General features: G+C 38.5%; 1 protein-coding gene across 3 annotated transcripts in view; it reads right to left on the bottom strand.

Annotated features, from left to right (window-relative positions):
- Positions 1 to 16073, bottom strand: part of Gipc2 (GIPC PDZ domain containing family member 2) — a 94313-nt gene extending 78240 nt beyond the window's left edge. Inside the window, exon 1 of one of the 3 annotated variants that reach the window (XM_040288909.2) lies at positions 15318 to 16073. In XM_040288909.2, the coding sequence (XP_040144843.2) occupies positions 15318 to 15557 (240 nt within the window). In that variant the 5' untranslated portion in view covers positions 15558 to 16073. The remainder of the gene's footprint in view (positions 1 to 15317) is intronic. The other 2 variants (XM_078026544.1, XM_005330706.5) reach the window with 2 other exon arrangements.
- Between the last annotated feature and the right edge of the window lie 695 nt (positions 16074 to 16768).

Genomic DNA, 16768 nt, shown 5'->3' with positions numbered 1-16768 from the left:
GTTTGTATAAATAAGTCAAAATATTTATACATGACTCTACTAAAAAGAACAAATTTAAAAAATAAATATAGGGCTGGAGTTGTGGCTCAGAGGGAGAATGCTTGCCTCACATGCGTGAGGCACTGAGTTTGATCCTCAGCACCACATAAAAATAAAATGAAGATATTGTGTCCACTTATAAATAAAAAAATAAATATAATATATATATATGTGTGTGTGTGTGTGTGTGTTTGTGTGTCTGTCTGTCTGTGTGTATATATGTATATATGTATTTTTTAATTAGAACATTCTCAGACCTTTGTTCAAAGCTGTAAGGGTAAGGCCCAGAAACTTATGTTCTTTAAAAGGATGACCAGGTGATTTTGAGCTACAACAAGCTTTGGACACCACTGCTCTGGTCCACTTGCCCTCTACTCATATGAAGAAACTGAGGCACAGTTAAGCAGAAGACCTGCCCAAAGTTGGATGGTGAAATGAACAAACAGTTCAAAGATCAGCAGAGGACGTGAATCAAACGGAAACTACCTGGCACAGCTGTTCTAAATGAGTTAAAGAGAAGCCTTTACTAATTGGAACATTAAAAAGTATCATAAATAGGGAACTTTTATTATACAATAAAACAATTGATAAAGAGTTGTGTTTTTTTTAATCAATAGTTTAAAAAATTATAGGCCTCAAAATATTGGCCTAAAGAGTGTTATGCAGGGGAGAAATGGAAAGTTCCCTAGTTAAACAAATGTGGGAAATGATAAACACCAAGATTCTTAGATTTTTTAACTTTTAATTCGTCTTTGATGTGTGTGAATTTACAAAATACATTTCCCAAAGTTATTTGAGAACAGAAGACATTTTTCTAGGCATTTAGGAAACCTTGCACTAGTTTGTCATGTCGCTTGTCTTTTTAAACCCAACTCCGGGGGGGCTGTCTTTTCACCTTTGTATTTCTGGCATAGAGCTGAACTAATAGCAAGCACCCAGATAAGTACATGCCTTCCACAAAAATTAGTTACAAGTTATATTGGGGATGGGGAAGTTATAAATATGTAAATATATAAAGACCAAAAGTCGATAAATATCATCTGGGGCCAGAGAGCTTAGGGGTGGAGAGAGGGTAGGAGGGCGGAGGATTGGGAATAAATGGTTATTCATTTCTTCTGGAGTGATAAAAGTGCTCTAAAATTGATTATTGAGATGATGGCTGCACATCTCTATGAACATACTAAAAAACACTGGATTATATACCTTATTTGTTCATTCCTTTGCAGTCCTGGGAATTGAACCTAGAGTCCCTGGATCACTGAGCTACATCCCCAGCCCTTTTTATTTTTGTTTTGAAACAGGCTCTCACTAAATTGCTGAGGCTGGCCTCAAACTCAGCCTCCCAAATAACTGGGATTAGGATTGAATGCTTTTAATGGGTAAATTATGTGATATGTGAATTATAGCTCAATAAAGCTGTTTTAAAACACTTAAAAATAATTAGAAATGTTGTTTATTTGATAAATAAGTAAAAAAAGTTAAAATACAATAAAGACCCTTTCTTTTTTCTTTTTTTTTTTTTTTCAATTTTTAATATTTATTTTTTAGTTCTTGGCGGGGACACCACATCTTTGTTGGTATGTGGTGCTGAGGATCGAACCCGGGCCGCACGCATGCCAGGCGAGCGCGCTACCGCTTGAGCCATATCCCCAGCCCACAATAAAGACCCTTTCAACTCTAGAATTATAACTAACACTTCACAAATACCTACTATATATCAGGCACTGATCAAACATACATAATTTCATATACTCCTCACAACGACCTTTTATAATGAGCCCCATCATTGGCCCCATTTTACAGATGAGGAACAGAAACAATGAGCAGCCAGGAATGTGCTCAAGTTCTCACAGTTAGTGACTCTTCTAACCACTATGTTATCTTCCACATATAAGAGGTTTCAGAACACAGGGTGCAGAGACAGTATTAGGAATGACCAAATAAATGATGGAGGGTTTTCCAGCAAAAAGACATAAACATGCTTATGTCTCCTCCTGCTTAACAAAATCTTCTAGGTCCATTTTTCTTACAATGAAAGAAATGTGTGTGTAAAGAGAAACCCTGTATTCATAAGAGCTTGGACAACAGACAATAGGCCAACAAATGCTCACTGTACTGTCTGGCTGGTGTGGCATTGACTCAAGAAATAACCATCTCAGAGAAGGGAAGATTTGAACATAAGTTCATGCTGGCAGGAACTTTGTCTATTTTGTTCACTAATGAATTCCAAGATTTGGAGCAGTGACCAGAACAGGTTAGTACTCAAGAATTTCTAATGAAGGGTAAGACTAAACAGGCTCAATATATGTACCTTCTACTTAAAAGACTTATTCAATGCTGGGTCTGGTGGCACACACCTGCAATCCCTTCTACTTAGGAGGCTGAAGCAAGAGAATCACAAATTTGAGGCTAATATGAGCAACTTAACAAGATCCTGTCTCAAAATAAAATTTTAAAAAGTGCTTTAGGGTAGAGCACTTTCCAAGCATGGTTTAACCGCCCCCTCCCCAGTACCACAAAAGTTAAAAATATTTTAAAACTGTATTATAATTAGTCTATCCTGTTACAAATTCATAACATGTGCAAATAAGTAGACATTTTTTGTATGATAAATACCTTTTTTATTAGAGAGCTTTATGGTTTTCTCTTCCTGTACTTGATTCTTCACAAGCATAGCAGAAATAAATATTATCTCCAGAGAATTCTTTTGAAGAATTAAAATTCTGCAAGCATTCAGATTCAGAAAAGAGTCCAACTGGCTTTGCCAAGGGTGTGACTGGTAAAATAGATAGTTCCAGCTTTATGCTCACAAGGCTGTAGAATAACATAGCTACAACTGGGTGCAGTGTTACATACCTGTAATCCAAACTATTGGGAGACTGACTCAAGAGGATTGCAAGTTTAAGGTTAGCCTAGGCAATTTAACAAGACCCTATCTCAGAATACAAAAATAAAAAGGACTGGGCATGTAGCTCATTGGGAGAGCATTTCTGAATTCAAACCCCAGTACCAAAAAAAAAAAATGAAAAGAACAAAATAAAATCACAACTATTTCACTATGCAAACACTGAAACACAGAATATACAAGGGACTTTTCAAATGGTACGGAGTCTATTCCAGCAGAGATACATACAATATTGTAAAAGGTAAGACGTACCCTATTTTCTCTGTTGATTTTATTCATTCATTCAATCAGCACAAAATTTTAACTATACTTTTGATATTGTCTCATCAGGAGGTAAAAAAGAACTCACTGGATTAAGCCTGAAGATACAACTATCAAAGTATAAATGCTTAATTATACTACAGGAATTTTTTTTTAAGAGAGAGAGAGAGAGAGAGAGAGAGAATTTTAATTTTTTTTTTTTTTTTTTTTTTTTTTTTTTTAGTTTTCATTGGACACAACATCTTTGTTTGTATGTGGTGCTGAGGATCAAACTCGGGCCACACGCATGCCAGGCGAGCGTGCTACCTCTTGAGCCACATCCCCAGCCCTATACTACAGGAATTTAAACAAAAAAACAAAGTATAAAAAACCATACAGGATAAAAGATCTGGCTTCTTCAACAAATACATTGGGAAAGGGGAAAGAGCAAGGGTGATCTATAGATTGAGAGAGACTCAAAATAAATATTTAAAAGAAATTTAAAATATTATGTTTAAGAAAGTACACTTTGAGGGGCTGGGGTTGTGGCTCAGTGTAGAGCGCTTATCTAGCATGTGTGAGGCACTGGGTTTGAGTCTCAGCATCACATATAAATAAATTAAATAAAGATCCATCAACAACAACAAAAAATTTTTTTAAAAAAGAGAGTATACATTGAGGGCTGGGATTGTGGCTCAGTGGTAGAGTGCTTGCCTAGCATATGTGAGGCACTGGGTTCAATTCTCAGCACCACATATAAATAAACACAGTAAAGTCCATTGAGAACTAAAAAATATTAAAAAGAAAGAAAGTGTACTTTGAGAAAAAAGTGTAGGATTCATTACCATAAGTCAAGACAGTGGTTATTCTTAGGGGACAGGTGGAAGGACCACATAAAAGGTTCTCAGGTGGCTGCCAAGCTATCTAGATCCTAAAACATGTGTGATTTACAAGAGTGTTCAACCTATCCATTAAGTTGTTTTATGTGCTTTGCCTTACTTGTGTTAAATTTAATAATAAAAACTTTGTTTTAATTGGATATGAAAAGAATAAATGTTGGCTCATGTTGATAACTGTTGCATCTGGGCACATGAAGTTAATTACACTATTTTCTTACTTTAGCATATATTTAAAGTTTCTGTAATAAAAAGTTTTACTGCACACCAACTGCCAGCCCCTGCCCAGAGCAGCTCTCAGTCTCATGGAAGAGAGTCATAGAAGCTCAGAGAAAAGGCATGGAACCCAGCCCTGAGGTGGAGGGAAGGCTTTGGGTAGTGACTCTCGAGTTTTATAGCCTAAGTAAGAGTTGACAGAAAAGAACATGGGAAAGAGTTCCAGGTAAAGAGGAAAACGATGCATAAAAGTCACAAAGAACAGACTATAATTTCATGTTCTAGACAGGCCACGGAAGGTATCTGCCATTTACATTTCCCCAGTTCAGTAAGTCTCTGAATACCTGTCATGTACACAGTCTTCATACCGTCTGACCTCACAAGCTGGAGCAGAGATGAGCCACACTTGAGGGGCTTATCCCACCAGTACTGCTTCCTGACACAACAGACTCTCTCTTAGAGACTTTGTTTGAGACACACAAAAAAAAGCACAGAAATCAAAGAGGCGGAGAAACATAAAGACAAAGAGACAAAGCAAAAAGAGTCTTGAAGGAGTAAAGTTAAAAAAAAAAAAGTATGTGAAGAAAGAAAAGAATCATTCAGAAGTGGTAGTCACCAGAGAGAAGAAGACTGAGATGGAGGAGACAGAAGAAGCAACTAGACTTACTCTTGGTTCTCCAGCATATACAGCTACTACTTTAATCTGGGCAGGAGGAACCATGTTCCAGTTGTCCATGGAACCTAACTGTGAAGGTGCAGAAGCTGTCCTGGGCTTCCTTACCTCCCTCTACATCTGAATAATATTAACTGGTACAAACAATGTTTGTGTTCTCCAAAAATACATATGTTAAAATCCATGTTAAATCCTAACTCCCAAGGTAATAATTTTTGGGAGGAGGTTAGGTCATAAGGCTGGAGCCCTCATGAATGGGATTGTTCCCCAAATAAGAGGCTCCAAAGAGCTCCCTTGTCCCTTCTGCCTTGTGAGAACACAGCAAAAGGCATCATCTATGAACCAAAAAGGGTCCTTCACCAGACACCAAATCTACTGGCATTTCAATCTAGGACTTCGCAGTCTCCACTACTGGGATAAATATAAATTTGTTCATTAGTCAGTTGATTTCCAACAGTTTATTACAGCAGCCCAAACAGACAGGTGAATACATATAAATTGCCCACAGTTACCTGAGTGTCTCCATCTCTTGAAACCTGCAAGAGCCTTCCACTCCACTCAGGATGGCTTGAGAAGCAAGGGAAAGTAAAGAGGACACCAGCTGGGTGAGGAGATGACAGGGCCAGCTTTCAGCCTGAAGGGTATCTGGGGATTGAACCCTACGAGCCCAAGGGTTCCAGTTTACCCTGGGGTTGTTCATACACCTACTTCAGAGGAGGTATAGCACAAGATGAAGCAGGCTTATCTATTTCTTACCTTCCTTAGAGCAATGAGATCTAGAAGACAGCTGGTTAGATTTTCCTCCTACTTCTCAAAATGAGTCATATTGTTCTTGCTTTAAATTTTTATACAAAAAAATGAAGCTAATGCTCATAGGGATATATTGAGCATACATAATAACTGTAACATATTTATAACTTCTGAGAGAATACTGGATAAATCCAGAAAATATCACTACATTCAATTTAAACATTATTTATAAAGAAAACTAGCTAATGGATGGTTGTGTTTTCCTTTATAAAATATACATCGAGCATCATTACCTTTTCTGAAAAACAACTGAGTTATTCACACCGCCTTCAGAAAAAAATTTGTACAATTCCTAGGACATTTAGACAACCTTGAACTGTCATCTACATTGTCAGCTTCACTGCCTATTGTATCACTCATATACTTTTATTGAGTAAACTTTTATGGAGCAGCTAACCATCTAGTGTTTCAGGGAACAAGATTTTTTTTGTATACTTTTTTAAAAATTCTAATTTGTATTATATGAAAGCAGAATGCAATTCAATTCATATTACACATACAGAGCACAATTTTTCATGTCTCTGGTTGTACACAAAGTAGAGTCACACCATTTGTGTCTTCATACATGTACTTGGGGTAATGATGTCCATCTCATTCCACCATCTTTCCTAACCCCATGGCCCCTCCCTTATACTCCCTCCCCTTTTCCCTATCTAAAGTTTGTCTATTCCTCCAGTGCTCCCCACTGCCATCCCTATTATAAATCAGCATCCTTATATCAGAGAAAACATTTGGCATTTGGTTTTTGGGGATTGGCTTACTTCACTTAGCATAATATTCTCCAACTCCATCCATTTACCTGAAAATGCCATGATTTTATTCTCTTTTAATGCTGAGTAATATTCCATTGTGTAAATATATACTCCATTTTTTTTATCCATTCATCTACTGAAAGGCATCTAGATTGGTTCCCCAATTTAGCTATTGTGAATTGTGCTGCTATAAACATTGATGTGGCTGTGTCCCTGTAGTATGCTGTTTTTAAGCTCTTTAGGTATAAACCAAGGAGCAGAATAGCTGGGTCAAATGGTGGTTCCACTCCCAGTTTAGGGAACAAGATTTTTAAGAGAGAAAAAAGTCCCAGCCCTCTGGAAAAGATACAGGAGAAACTAAATTCAATTCAATGGCCTGGTGCTACGTTCAAACTTGTACACCTATAGCTATCTAGAATGATAGGTTCACAGGATGGTTTCTTGGAGGAAATGACAGTTGAGATTGGAAAGACGAGTATAGACTATACTAAGAAATAAAGAACAGCATGAGAAAAGGCACAGAGGAATTAAACACTTAAATATTCTGAACCGTAATGAAGGGATTATCAAAAACAGTAGTGGTAGCATCTGCCATAGTATAGGACTTAAGCAAGGAATATGAGAAATTGCTTTGCTTGGGCATGGAGAGTCATGGTATTGGCAAGAAACTAGAAGCTTGGAATTTTTTTTTTTTTTTTTTTTTTGTGTGTGTGTGTGTGTGTGTGTGTTTCCTTTTGATGCTAGAAATTGAACTCAGAGATACTTTACTACTGAAGTGCATCCCTAGTGCTTTTTAATTTTTTGTTTTGAGACAGGTCTCACTAAGTTGCTGAGGCTGGCCTTGAACTTGCGATTCTCCTGCCTCGGCCTCCAGAGTGCCACTGTGCCCCACTGCCCTGGAAGCTTTTGAGGAAATTGATATGATCAAAGCTCCAAAATATTAAAATAGAAGACAGATGAAATCAGGAAAACCAAATCCAAAGCGCCTCTTTACAAAATTACAATAACCCAGCAATGACAACTGTCAATACCCATTAGTCAAAGATCACCAGGGATTCTCACATGAAGTTTAATGCTCCTTGCAATAAAACACCAAGAGCTCTACAGGGAGACTGCATTCCATGTGAAATCTTGGGGAGAAAGAGGGACTGGGGATGTAGCTCAGGGGTAGTGCAAGGCCCTGGAAGTATCTCACAAACACCACAGACAAATGCCTAAGAAAAAGTTTGGGCTTAGTGTTTGGTAAATTGGGGGAAAGTTCAAAGAAGCACAGGTTTGCTGTAGAGAGAATGCTGTCAGGAAGGAGGGTCAATCCTATGACCAAGTGTCTTAGTAAACCTGTTTACTAGGTGGGACACACTACCACAGTCACACAGCATTTTTACCTGATGCCAACATTCTGTGGAATTGTTTATGTGCAATGGGAGAACACCAACACCCACCCGGGAGTGTCAGGCCAACTCCTGGATGCCAGGGGCTGCTGTTCTCTTATGCTCTTTCCACTCCATTTTATTGGGCTTACTTAGAGGTCAATGGTGATATTCACACCAAAATTTCTGATCCCCTCTTTTTGTGGGTTTGTTGTTGCTTCTGGGGAGCTACACGCAAGTCAATGGACTCCATCTTTCTCCATTCTTCCTTGAGCTTCCATTTGTGAACCAAAGAGACAACAGTTTCATTTGCCAGTTATGTGCATTGCTGGGAAATGGTAAAATCTGAAGAACATTTCATATTCTTCAGAAGTGCCACATAAATACACAGTATTGATTTCCATACACACTCAGTGCTGGTGCCAGCAAGTGTAGAAGGAGAAACAGTTTCTGGGAAGCCTCACAAGGCAGCTCCCCATATGCTGTAACTCATTTAGGAAGCAACTTTGCTTGCTAACAGAGCCTCCAACTTTGTATTTCTAAGATGGATATGTCAATTAGTATGACATAATTACTCACTCTACATGCATATCAAATATCGTACATCTTAAATATTTTATTTAAAACTTAAAACAAGATATGAATATCCTCATACCTCTCCCCAACAAGACAAGTCTCTTTCCCCTCTACAATATAAAAAAGTTAATATCTACATAAGATGTCAGTGTTACAATCAATAGTAAAGCTTTATGTTAAAGATGCAGAATTTAAGTACAAAATTTGTGAGGATTCTTTTATTCAGCAATTATTTTTTGAGCTCCAAGGATGTTCCAGGTATAGTTCTAGGCCCTTGGGGCTATATCAATAAACACAAGACAAAACTTACTGCCTTTATGGTGCTTATATTCTACTGGGGTAAGGGGACAAACAAACTAACTAAGTAATAAAAGTAATAAACAAAGTAAGTCATAGAGAAAAATTAAGTGGAGATACTTCATAGAGAAAAATTAAGTGAAGAAGGGAATGGGGTTGCGATTCATCTAGATTGGATGATTAATGTCAAGCCTTGCCAACATGACACGATGCAGGTTTTAAAAAGAGCATTCTGTAGGAAGAGGTTCTGGGAGAGACAAGAGCCAATACAAAACCCCTCAGGCTCCAGTGTTCAAGGACTAGCCTGGTAGCCAGACTGGTTAGAGTATCCTACCAGCATTGGAACAATAATGGCAGAGTAGTAATAAAACAGGGCCTAGAGCGCATCACAGGATTTTTGTTCAAAGTGAGATGGGAATCCATGGAAGTTTTGATCAAAGAGTGAGATACAAAACACATCTCATTGGAGATAGCAGCTTTGGAAGAGTTTTGCTATTAAGGAGAAATGGGGTGGAGAGGATGGGAACCAGTATCAAGGGAAGGCTGATTGGGTTAAGAGAAATAATAACATGTTTGCACATACAAAATTTAAAATTTTAAAACCACAGCTCTTGCCAGGTGTGGTGACACATCTATGTAATCTGAGTTGAAGCAGGATGATTACTTGAGCATAGGAATTCAAGGCCAGATTGGGAAATACAGTGAAATCCTTAACAACAACAACAACAACAACAAATCGAATCTCTTGTCTTCTCTGCATTCCAACTATGCTGTTCTATTTATCTACCTTACATGTCAAGAGAATGAATCACTGAATGATTCATTTATTCATTCAATGAACTGTTTGGTGTCTAATATATACAAACTCATATTTGTTGAGCTTTCCTAATCATAAATTTGAAGTACTCCAAAATCTATAACTTTTTGAGTGATGATATAATGCCAGAAGTGGAAAATTCATCACCGAATTTATATGGTGGGTCATAGTCAATATATAGGTTAAAATATTGTATAATAGGAGGCTGGGATTGTAGCTCAGTGGTAGAGTGCTTGCCTTACGTATGTGAGGCACTGGGCTCAATCCTCAGCACCATATAAAAATAAATAAATAAAATAAAGATATTGTGTCCATCTACAAATAAAATTTTTTTTTTAAATATTGTATAGTAGTCCTTCAGGCTATGTGTATAAGGTATATAGAAAACATAAATGAATTTCATACTTACACTTGGGTCCCATCCCTAAGACATTTCATTATGTATATGTTAATATTCCAAAATTTAAAAATATCTGAAATCCAAAACATTTCTGTCCCAAGCATTTCAGATAAGTGATACTCAACATGTTATAACCAAGTCAAAAGAAATAATATCTGAATTCTATAAAGAAACTGAGTCTGGGTTTTTAGTTATTGGACATGTCAAGCTTCTAACTACAAAACTGATTTATTGCTTTAAAAGCTTTTCAATTCATTATCATGTCCTACAATCTTGCCTCAAAATAAAAATTTAAGTGAAGAAAACATGTCATGGCACAAACTACTTGCCAAATAATTACAGTAGTCAAATATTCAAAACGCCTCTTCAACCAAATTTATGACTATGTTTAAGAGCTATAGTCATAAATAATGACTCAACTCTTTTATGTAACCTGAATATTTTAAAAGATGGTATTAAACTTTCTGAAAAATTGCTCCTGCATTTATGTTATAACTATTTTTTAGAAGAGATTAATTTACTTTTTCTTTTTTCTCTTTTTACTGAATTGCTCATTTAGTTGTTTTAGAAAAAAAGACATCAGATATATGGGATTTCTGCATAATTGACCATCTGTTTCGATGTAATGATCACAATAGACTGCAACCTGCCAGCATTGGTAACAAATCTTAAGAGATTCACAGGCTTCATTAGCTTCTCCCTTCAGGGATCATGAAACAGTCGAAATTCACAACTGTCAATTTCACAGAAGCATCATTTTGAGTTGAAAAACTATTTGTCTAAAATGAAGGTTTTCCCAGGTTTGTATTTGGACTTTGAAAGCAGTTACTAAGAATTTTCCAGCTGGTTCCTTGAAACCAGGAAACCCAAATTCAAATTCCAGCTCTACCATGATCTGAGTGATTCTGGGCTAGCTCACCACCTCATTTGGCACAACTATAAAATGAGAATTCTCATAAGGGTAAAAAGTGACCAAACTGCTGACTACAAACCTAGAACAGGTATGGACATATTATGGGCCCCAGAAATTTATCTGAATGTGCCCATCTGACATCTAATCCTGTTCTTTTCCCTCAGTAAAGAGTATACAGCTCCTATCTGGGTGAGTTGGCCCACACCTGTAACCCCAGAGGATTGGGAGGCTGAGACAAGAGGATCACAAATTCAAAGCCAGCCTCAGGAACTTCACAAAGCCTTAAGCAACTTAGCAAAACCCTGTCTCGGAATAAAAAATAATAAGGGCTGGGGATGTAGCTCAGTAGTTAAGCACCCCTGTGTTCAATCCCTGGTACTCCATCCCCATGCCCCCCCCAAAAAAGTATATTTCTCTCTATAAAGTTCCATTTATATCCTTACAGCCATGTCCCTTGAGAAAAGACAGGCCTTCCAAGTTAACTATCTATTCAATCCTTTTAAGAGGGAAATATTCTGTTTCATATGCACTGATACCTCAAAAACTATTTGCATCACTATTCCTCTTGCTAGGAGAATAGGAAAATGAATGGAATCTCTCTGGTGTGAATTTGATTTTAATAATTAACTTTTGTTTCAAAGTTAACTACTGAGATACTTAAGGCATACTGTACAATGATGGCCAAAGGTTTATCCTGCACATATTTTTTAAAGGTCTTAATTGGTTTGTATATTTTTTTAATTGAAGAGCCAGGCAACACTTTGTCCCACAAAATAGTGCTCCAATGAGTCTAACATGCTGGAGCTGGAATTCTCTTACAGATCATGTAATATATTTTGTTAGATTAAACTTAGATTTTTTTTTCTATGCTGGGAATAAAACCCAAGGCCTTGGGCATGCTAGACAACAGCTCTACCACCAAGTTACAGCCCACATTTGTTTTTTGGGCTCTTGTAAATGATATTTGTTTTCAATTTTCATTTTCTAGTTATTCACTGCTAGTATATAAAAAAATTATTTTTTTACTTTGAGGTCATATGCTATAACTTGCTAGCTTTACTTATTTTCTGAAATTTGTGAAAATTCACTGCAATGTTTTCTAGAACTACGGCATCTGTGAATGGGACAATTTTCAGTATCTATGACTTGTAATTCTTTGTTTGCCTCATTTCAGATTGAACCCAGGGCCTCAAGCACGCTGGGCAAGTATCCTGCACATATTTATTAACTATTTTTTAAAATATTTTTTTAGTTGCCAACAGAACTTTTATTTATATGTGGTGTTGAGAATTGAACTCAGGGCCTCACATATGCTAGTCAAGTACTTTACTGAGTCACATACCCCAGCCATAACTCTTTTTAATCCATTAATGTTGGTTATGCATATAATCATGCTAATATACATATATTAGGGCAATAAAATATACTTATGGGGCTGGGGTTGTGACTCAGTGGTAAAGCACTTGCCTTGCACATGTGAAGTACTCAGTTCAATCCTCAGCACCACATAAAAATAAATAAATAAAGATATGTATCCATTTACAACTAAAAAAAATAAACATATACAAACACATACACACACACGTTTATGAACTTTGATATAGCACATCAAAATACCTTATGTTTATTAGTTTGGAATTTTATCTTGCTAATCAGTGCACTGGAAACTGAAAATATTGAACATGGCTGCTAAAATAGGAGACACTGGAAAAATTGGGAAGCAATAAAACTTCATGGAATTTGGAGTCAGAAGAAAAAAATTGGACTTCCAGGCTTTACCATTTACTATGTACAATTCTAAAAAAGTTCTGAATTCGAAAGCTTTCATTTTCTCTCTATGAAGCAGATATTAACAATAATACTTCCACCTTAGGGATTAAGTGGATTGAAAAAAATCACGCATCTTGAGCTCAGAATAATGTCATATATAGTGACGAAGAAAACTGTTAATGTAAAGAAATCAGAATGGTGTCCTTGATTACAGGAGAGACATTTAAAGCTGTCAGTTAAGTATGTTAACAATCTTAACCACTATAGAAATAAAATCCAAGAATAAATAACAGCTCTGCTTTTTGTTTTCTTTTGTTTTCTTTTGTTTTGTTTTGTTGTTGTTTTTGTTGGTAAGCTACATGACCTAACCCAAGGCCCAATCTCTTTATACCTCAGTTTATCATTTAACTGTTAAGCATTAATAATATTAATTACAATTCATTGAGCACTGATCATATGCCATGCCATCTGATAGGTTTATATACAAAGTCCAGTCTTCACAATATCCTTCAAGGTAGATAACCTTATCTGTACTTTATAGTTAACTAAAAATTAGAAGTTAAACTTGTTCAAGGCCACACACTAGCATATGGTAGAGCCAAGCTCCACATTCAAGTTTATCTCATTAACCTGCTACCTACCTCACCTACAGAAGATCAAAGGGAATTGTTCCTTCAAATGCACTTTTGTTTTCCCAAATAAATGAATACTCTTGTTTATTATATATCAGTATTTCTAACATTGCATAGGACATATTTACATTAAAAAATAATTATTGGTTTATCTATAATTCAAATTTTAAAATTTTTATTGGTGCATAATAATTATACATCATAGTAGAATTCACTGTGACAAATTGGTACAAGCACATGCATAATTTATCAATTTCAGACCCCAGTACCTTCCCTTCCCCTCCACTCCCCTCTCTTCCCAGTCCCCTTCCTCTAACTTTCTGGTCTCCCTTCTATTTTCATGAGATCCCTTTTCAAAAGTGCTTTTTAACATTGGGCATAGGGGTACTTGCTTCTAATCCCAGCTACTTGGGAGGATGAGTCAGGAAGATGGCAAGCTGGAGGCCAGCTTCTTGCAACTTAGGGAGACATTGTCTCAAAATTTCAAAAAAGGGATAGACAGCCAGTGTGGTTGCTCATACCTGTGATCCCAATAACTCAGGAGGCTTGAGGCAGGAAAATCAAGTTCAAAATCAGCCTAAACTTAGCAAGGCCCTAAGCAACTTAGCAAGACCCTGTCTCAAAATTTTAAAAAATTCTAAAAAGGGCTGTGAACGTGGCTCAGTTGTTAAGTTCCCCTGGGTTCAATATCTGGTACCAAAAAATTGAAATAAAAAGGGTGGAGTTGGGGGGTAGTTCAGTGTCAGAGTGCTTGCCCAGCAAGAGCAAGGATCTAGGTCCAATTGTCAGTACCACTAAAATAAAAATTTAAAAAGTGTTTTTTTTTAGTTGAAAAGTCCCTTGTAAAAGTAGTTTTATTAATGTCTCGTGTATATATAAATAGTTTACAAAATGGGTTTGTGATTTAGCCCTTAGTACTTGGAAACCGAAAGAACAAAGAGTTACGCTTTATGTTCTATTTCACATCTTTTTGGAATTTTGCCTTGACCTCAATTTCGCTTAAATAGACTTGACAAACAACTAATTTTATTAAAAAAAATCAAACAACAAATTAAAGAAAGGATATCTAGATGTTACCCTATGCCACTCAATGGCAGCTCTTTACACACAGAAGTCCAAGGCAACAAAATCCTGTGCTTTTCCTAGAAATGTACACAAAATATTTTCTCGAGCTAAGTTCTCACAAGTACATTTTACAGTTTGATCTCTTGGATAAGCACAACGTGGTCACATAAAAAAGCCCTCATAAACTAGTGCTTTTGCGAGCACTCCTACGTCAAACTCCAGTTCCCGGCAAGCACCCATTGGAATTAAATTTCTCAGGTCCTTTTCAAGTTTAGGATGTAAAAGTTAAAGCTCATCTCCCCCATGTAAACTGCGTAATCTAGTCACACATAGTTAAGTATGATTTAAAAAAAAAAAAAAAAAAAAAACATGTCCCCCCCTTGAAATAACAGCCCAGCTTTTAAAAACTTCTGAGAAATATACCACCGTTTCTGGTGTTGATGTTGGAAGTGACAAATGAGGGGTAACGCGGGCCTTGGTTGGCGATCGCTTGGAAGACACTCCAATCTCCCCCCACCCTTGCGCCCCTATCCCTTACTTTGGGCAGAGGCCCAGCTCCACTCTCACACGCCTACAGAGCAATCTGGAGGGTAAAGTCCAATTGAGATGAAGGCTATTAATTTGCCCAGCCAGATCTTTGACTCTGGGAATCCTGAGCGGCTGAATCTGGGACATCTAAAGCCAACTCATTTACATGAAGAAGAAGAAAAGTCGCCTCGCCCCAGTTTCCCACAGGCTAGATCTCAGAGCGTGGGGAAGGTGACTTTCTCCTGGGACGTGCCTTTCCCCTTCCCTCTCTCTCGGTCCCTGAGGCGCTCTCGGAGGACTCCACCCTGCGTGCGTGCCACCGAGGGTTTAGGGAAAGCTGCTCAACCAGTCTGAGCCAATTTAAGTCGACCGGGCACGGCCGACCGCAGGGAGAAGAGGCTGAGCATCTGGCCCTTACCTCCGACGGCGAGATCTCAAACACGCCGGCGATCTTCTCATAGAGCTCGCGGATGCTGGAGAAATCCTCCACCCGGCCCGTGGCGCTGCCGTGCGCCAGCTGCGTGTGGAAGACCAGCCTGCGTGCGGGCACCGGGGGATCTGGGAGGCTCCCGACGCCCGCGCCCGCCTGCTCGCCCTCCACCAGCCGAGCGGTCTCCTTGGACTTGGCCTTCTTCTTTCCCCGCAGCCCCAGCGGCATCTTGCCTGGCCGAGGGCGTGGGCGCACCTGCGCTGCCAGTCGCCGGCTCCTTGGCCCAGCGCCGCGGACTTTGCGCTGGGGGCCCCCGGGGCTCCAGGCAGGTAAAAGCCGCCGCTGGACCAATGGCAACGGCGCTTCCGCCTGGCAGTGCCCGGTTAGGGCCCCCTCCTCCCTGTGGAGGAGCAGGCACCTGGACCGGACCAACCGCCCTCCTTCCTTCCCTCGGTGTGAATCTGGAGAGAAGGAAAGTTGTGCGCAGTCCCTCAGCCTCTCTCCCGGTTTATGCTTCCTCCGGAAAAAAACTCCATTTCCGTGAAGGCCTCGGATGCTGACGCTTCCCAACAATCCGTCTTAGAATATAAACATGCTGGCATTTCTGTGCTTTTCAGAATTTCTAGTGTATGCTAGATGATTTGGCCGCTCTCCTTTGGCCTGGGCCTTTGGGGATAGGGATTTAGGTGGAACTCAACTTTCATCTGCTTTCTCGGCGCTTTATAGAGTACAGTTAGAAGGGAGAAGTCATATAACCTCGAAATTGGTGACACATTCAGTTCATAATCACACAACTGCAGGCAGGCCTTGGCACCTCTCAGTAGTGCTTTGTACTTTTCCCTGGGCTGGTTTCTCTCTCAAATCATTTGCCCCAACTCTGCCCTTCTCTCTACAGAGGACCTTCCTTATTATTCCACAGAGAGAATTGAGGCCATTCCTTGTGAGGCATGAGCGACCTCAATTTCCCATCCCTTGTAACTCCTCCAAGCTAGGAAGAAATCTTTTCATTTGACCCTTGATGTGATCTCTCCCCTCCTCAAGGAGCTCTATTTTTAATCTACCTATTGTGCTGCTTCTCACCAGTTGGTGCCACAGATGGTCATCATTATTATGTTATTTTCAAGTCATCCATCCTTGGGGTTCCCTCTGGCTGAGTTTTTCACAGCAAGGCAAAGGAGTCTTGAATTATTAGCTGCATTTCCTCATTTCTTTGCTTTTAGACTCACTGTGATCAGACTTTGCCCCTTGGCTCCACTGAAATTGTGCTTACTATGGTCAGTACCTCTTAATCACCAAATACAATGAACTGATTTCAGTCTTGACCTCTAAATGCATCTTGACATTTTCATTCTTCTTCAATCTTTTTTTACTATATATATATTTGAAAACCTGTTTTTAAAATTTTTTATTGGTGCATTATAGTTGTACATAGTGTTGAG

The sequence above is a fragment of the Ictidomys tridecemlineatus genome, chromosome 11 (genome assembly GCF_052094955.1).
Source record: "Ictidomys tridecemlineatus isolate mIctTri1 chromosome 11, mIctTri1.hap1, whole genome shotgun sequence".
Taxonomy (NCBI): Eukaryota; Metazoa; Chordata; class Mammalia; order Rodentia; family Sciuridae; genus Ictidomys; species Ictidomys tridecemlineatus.
The sequence above is the reverse complement of the archived record's forward strand: the minus strand, read 5'-3'. Positions and strand labels throughout refer to the sequence as shown.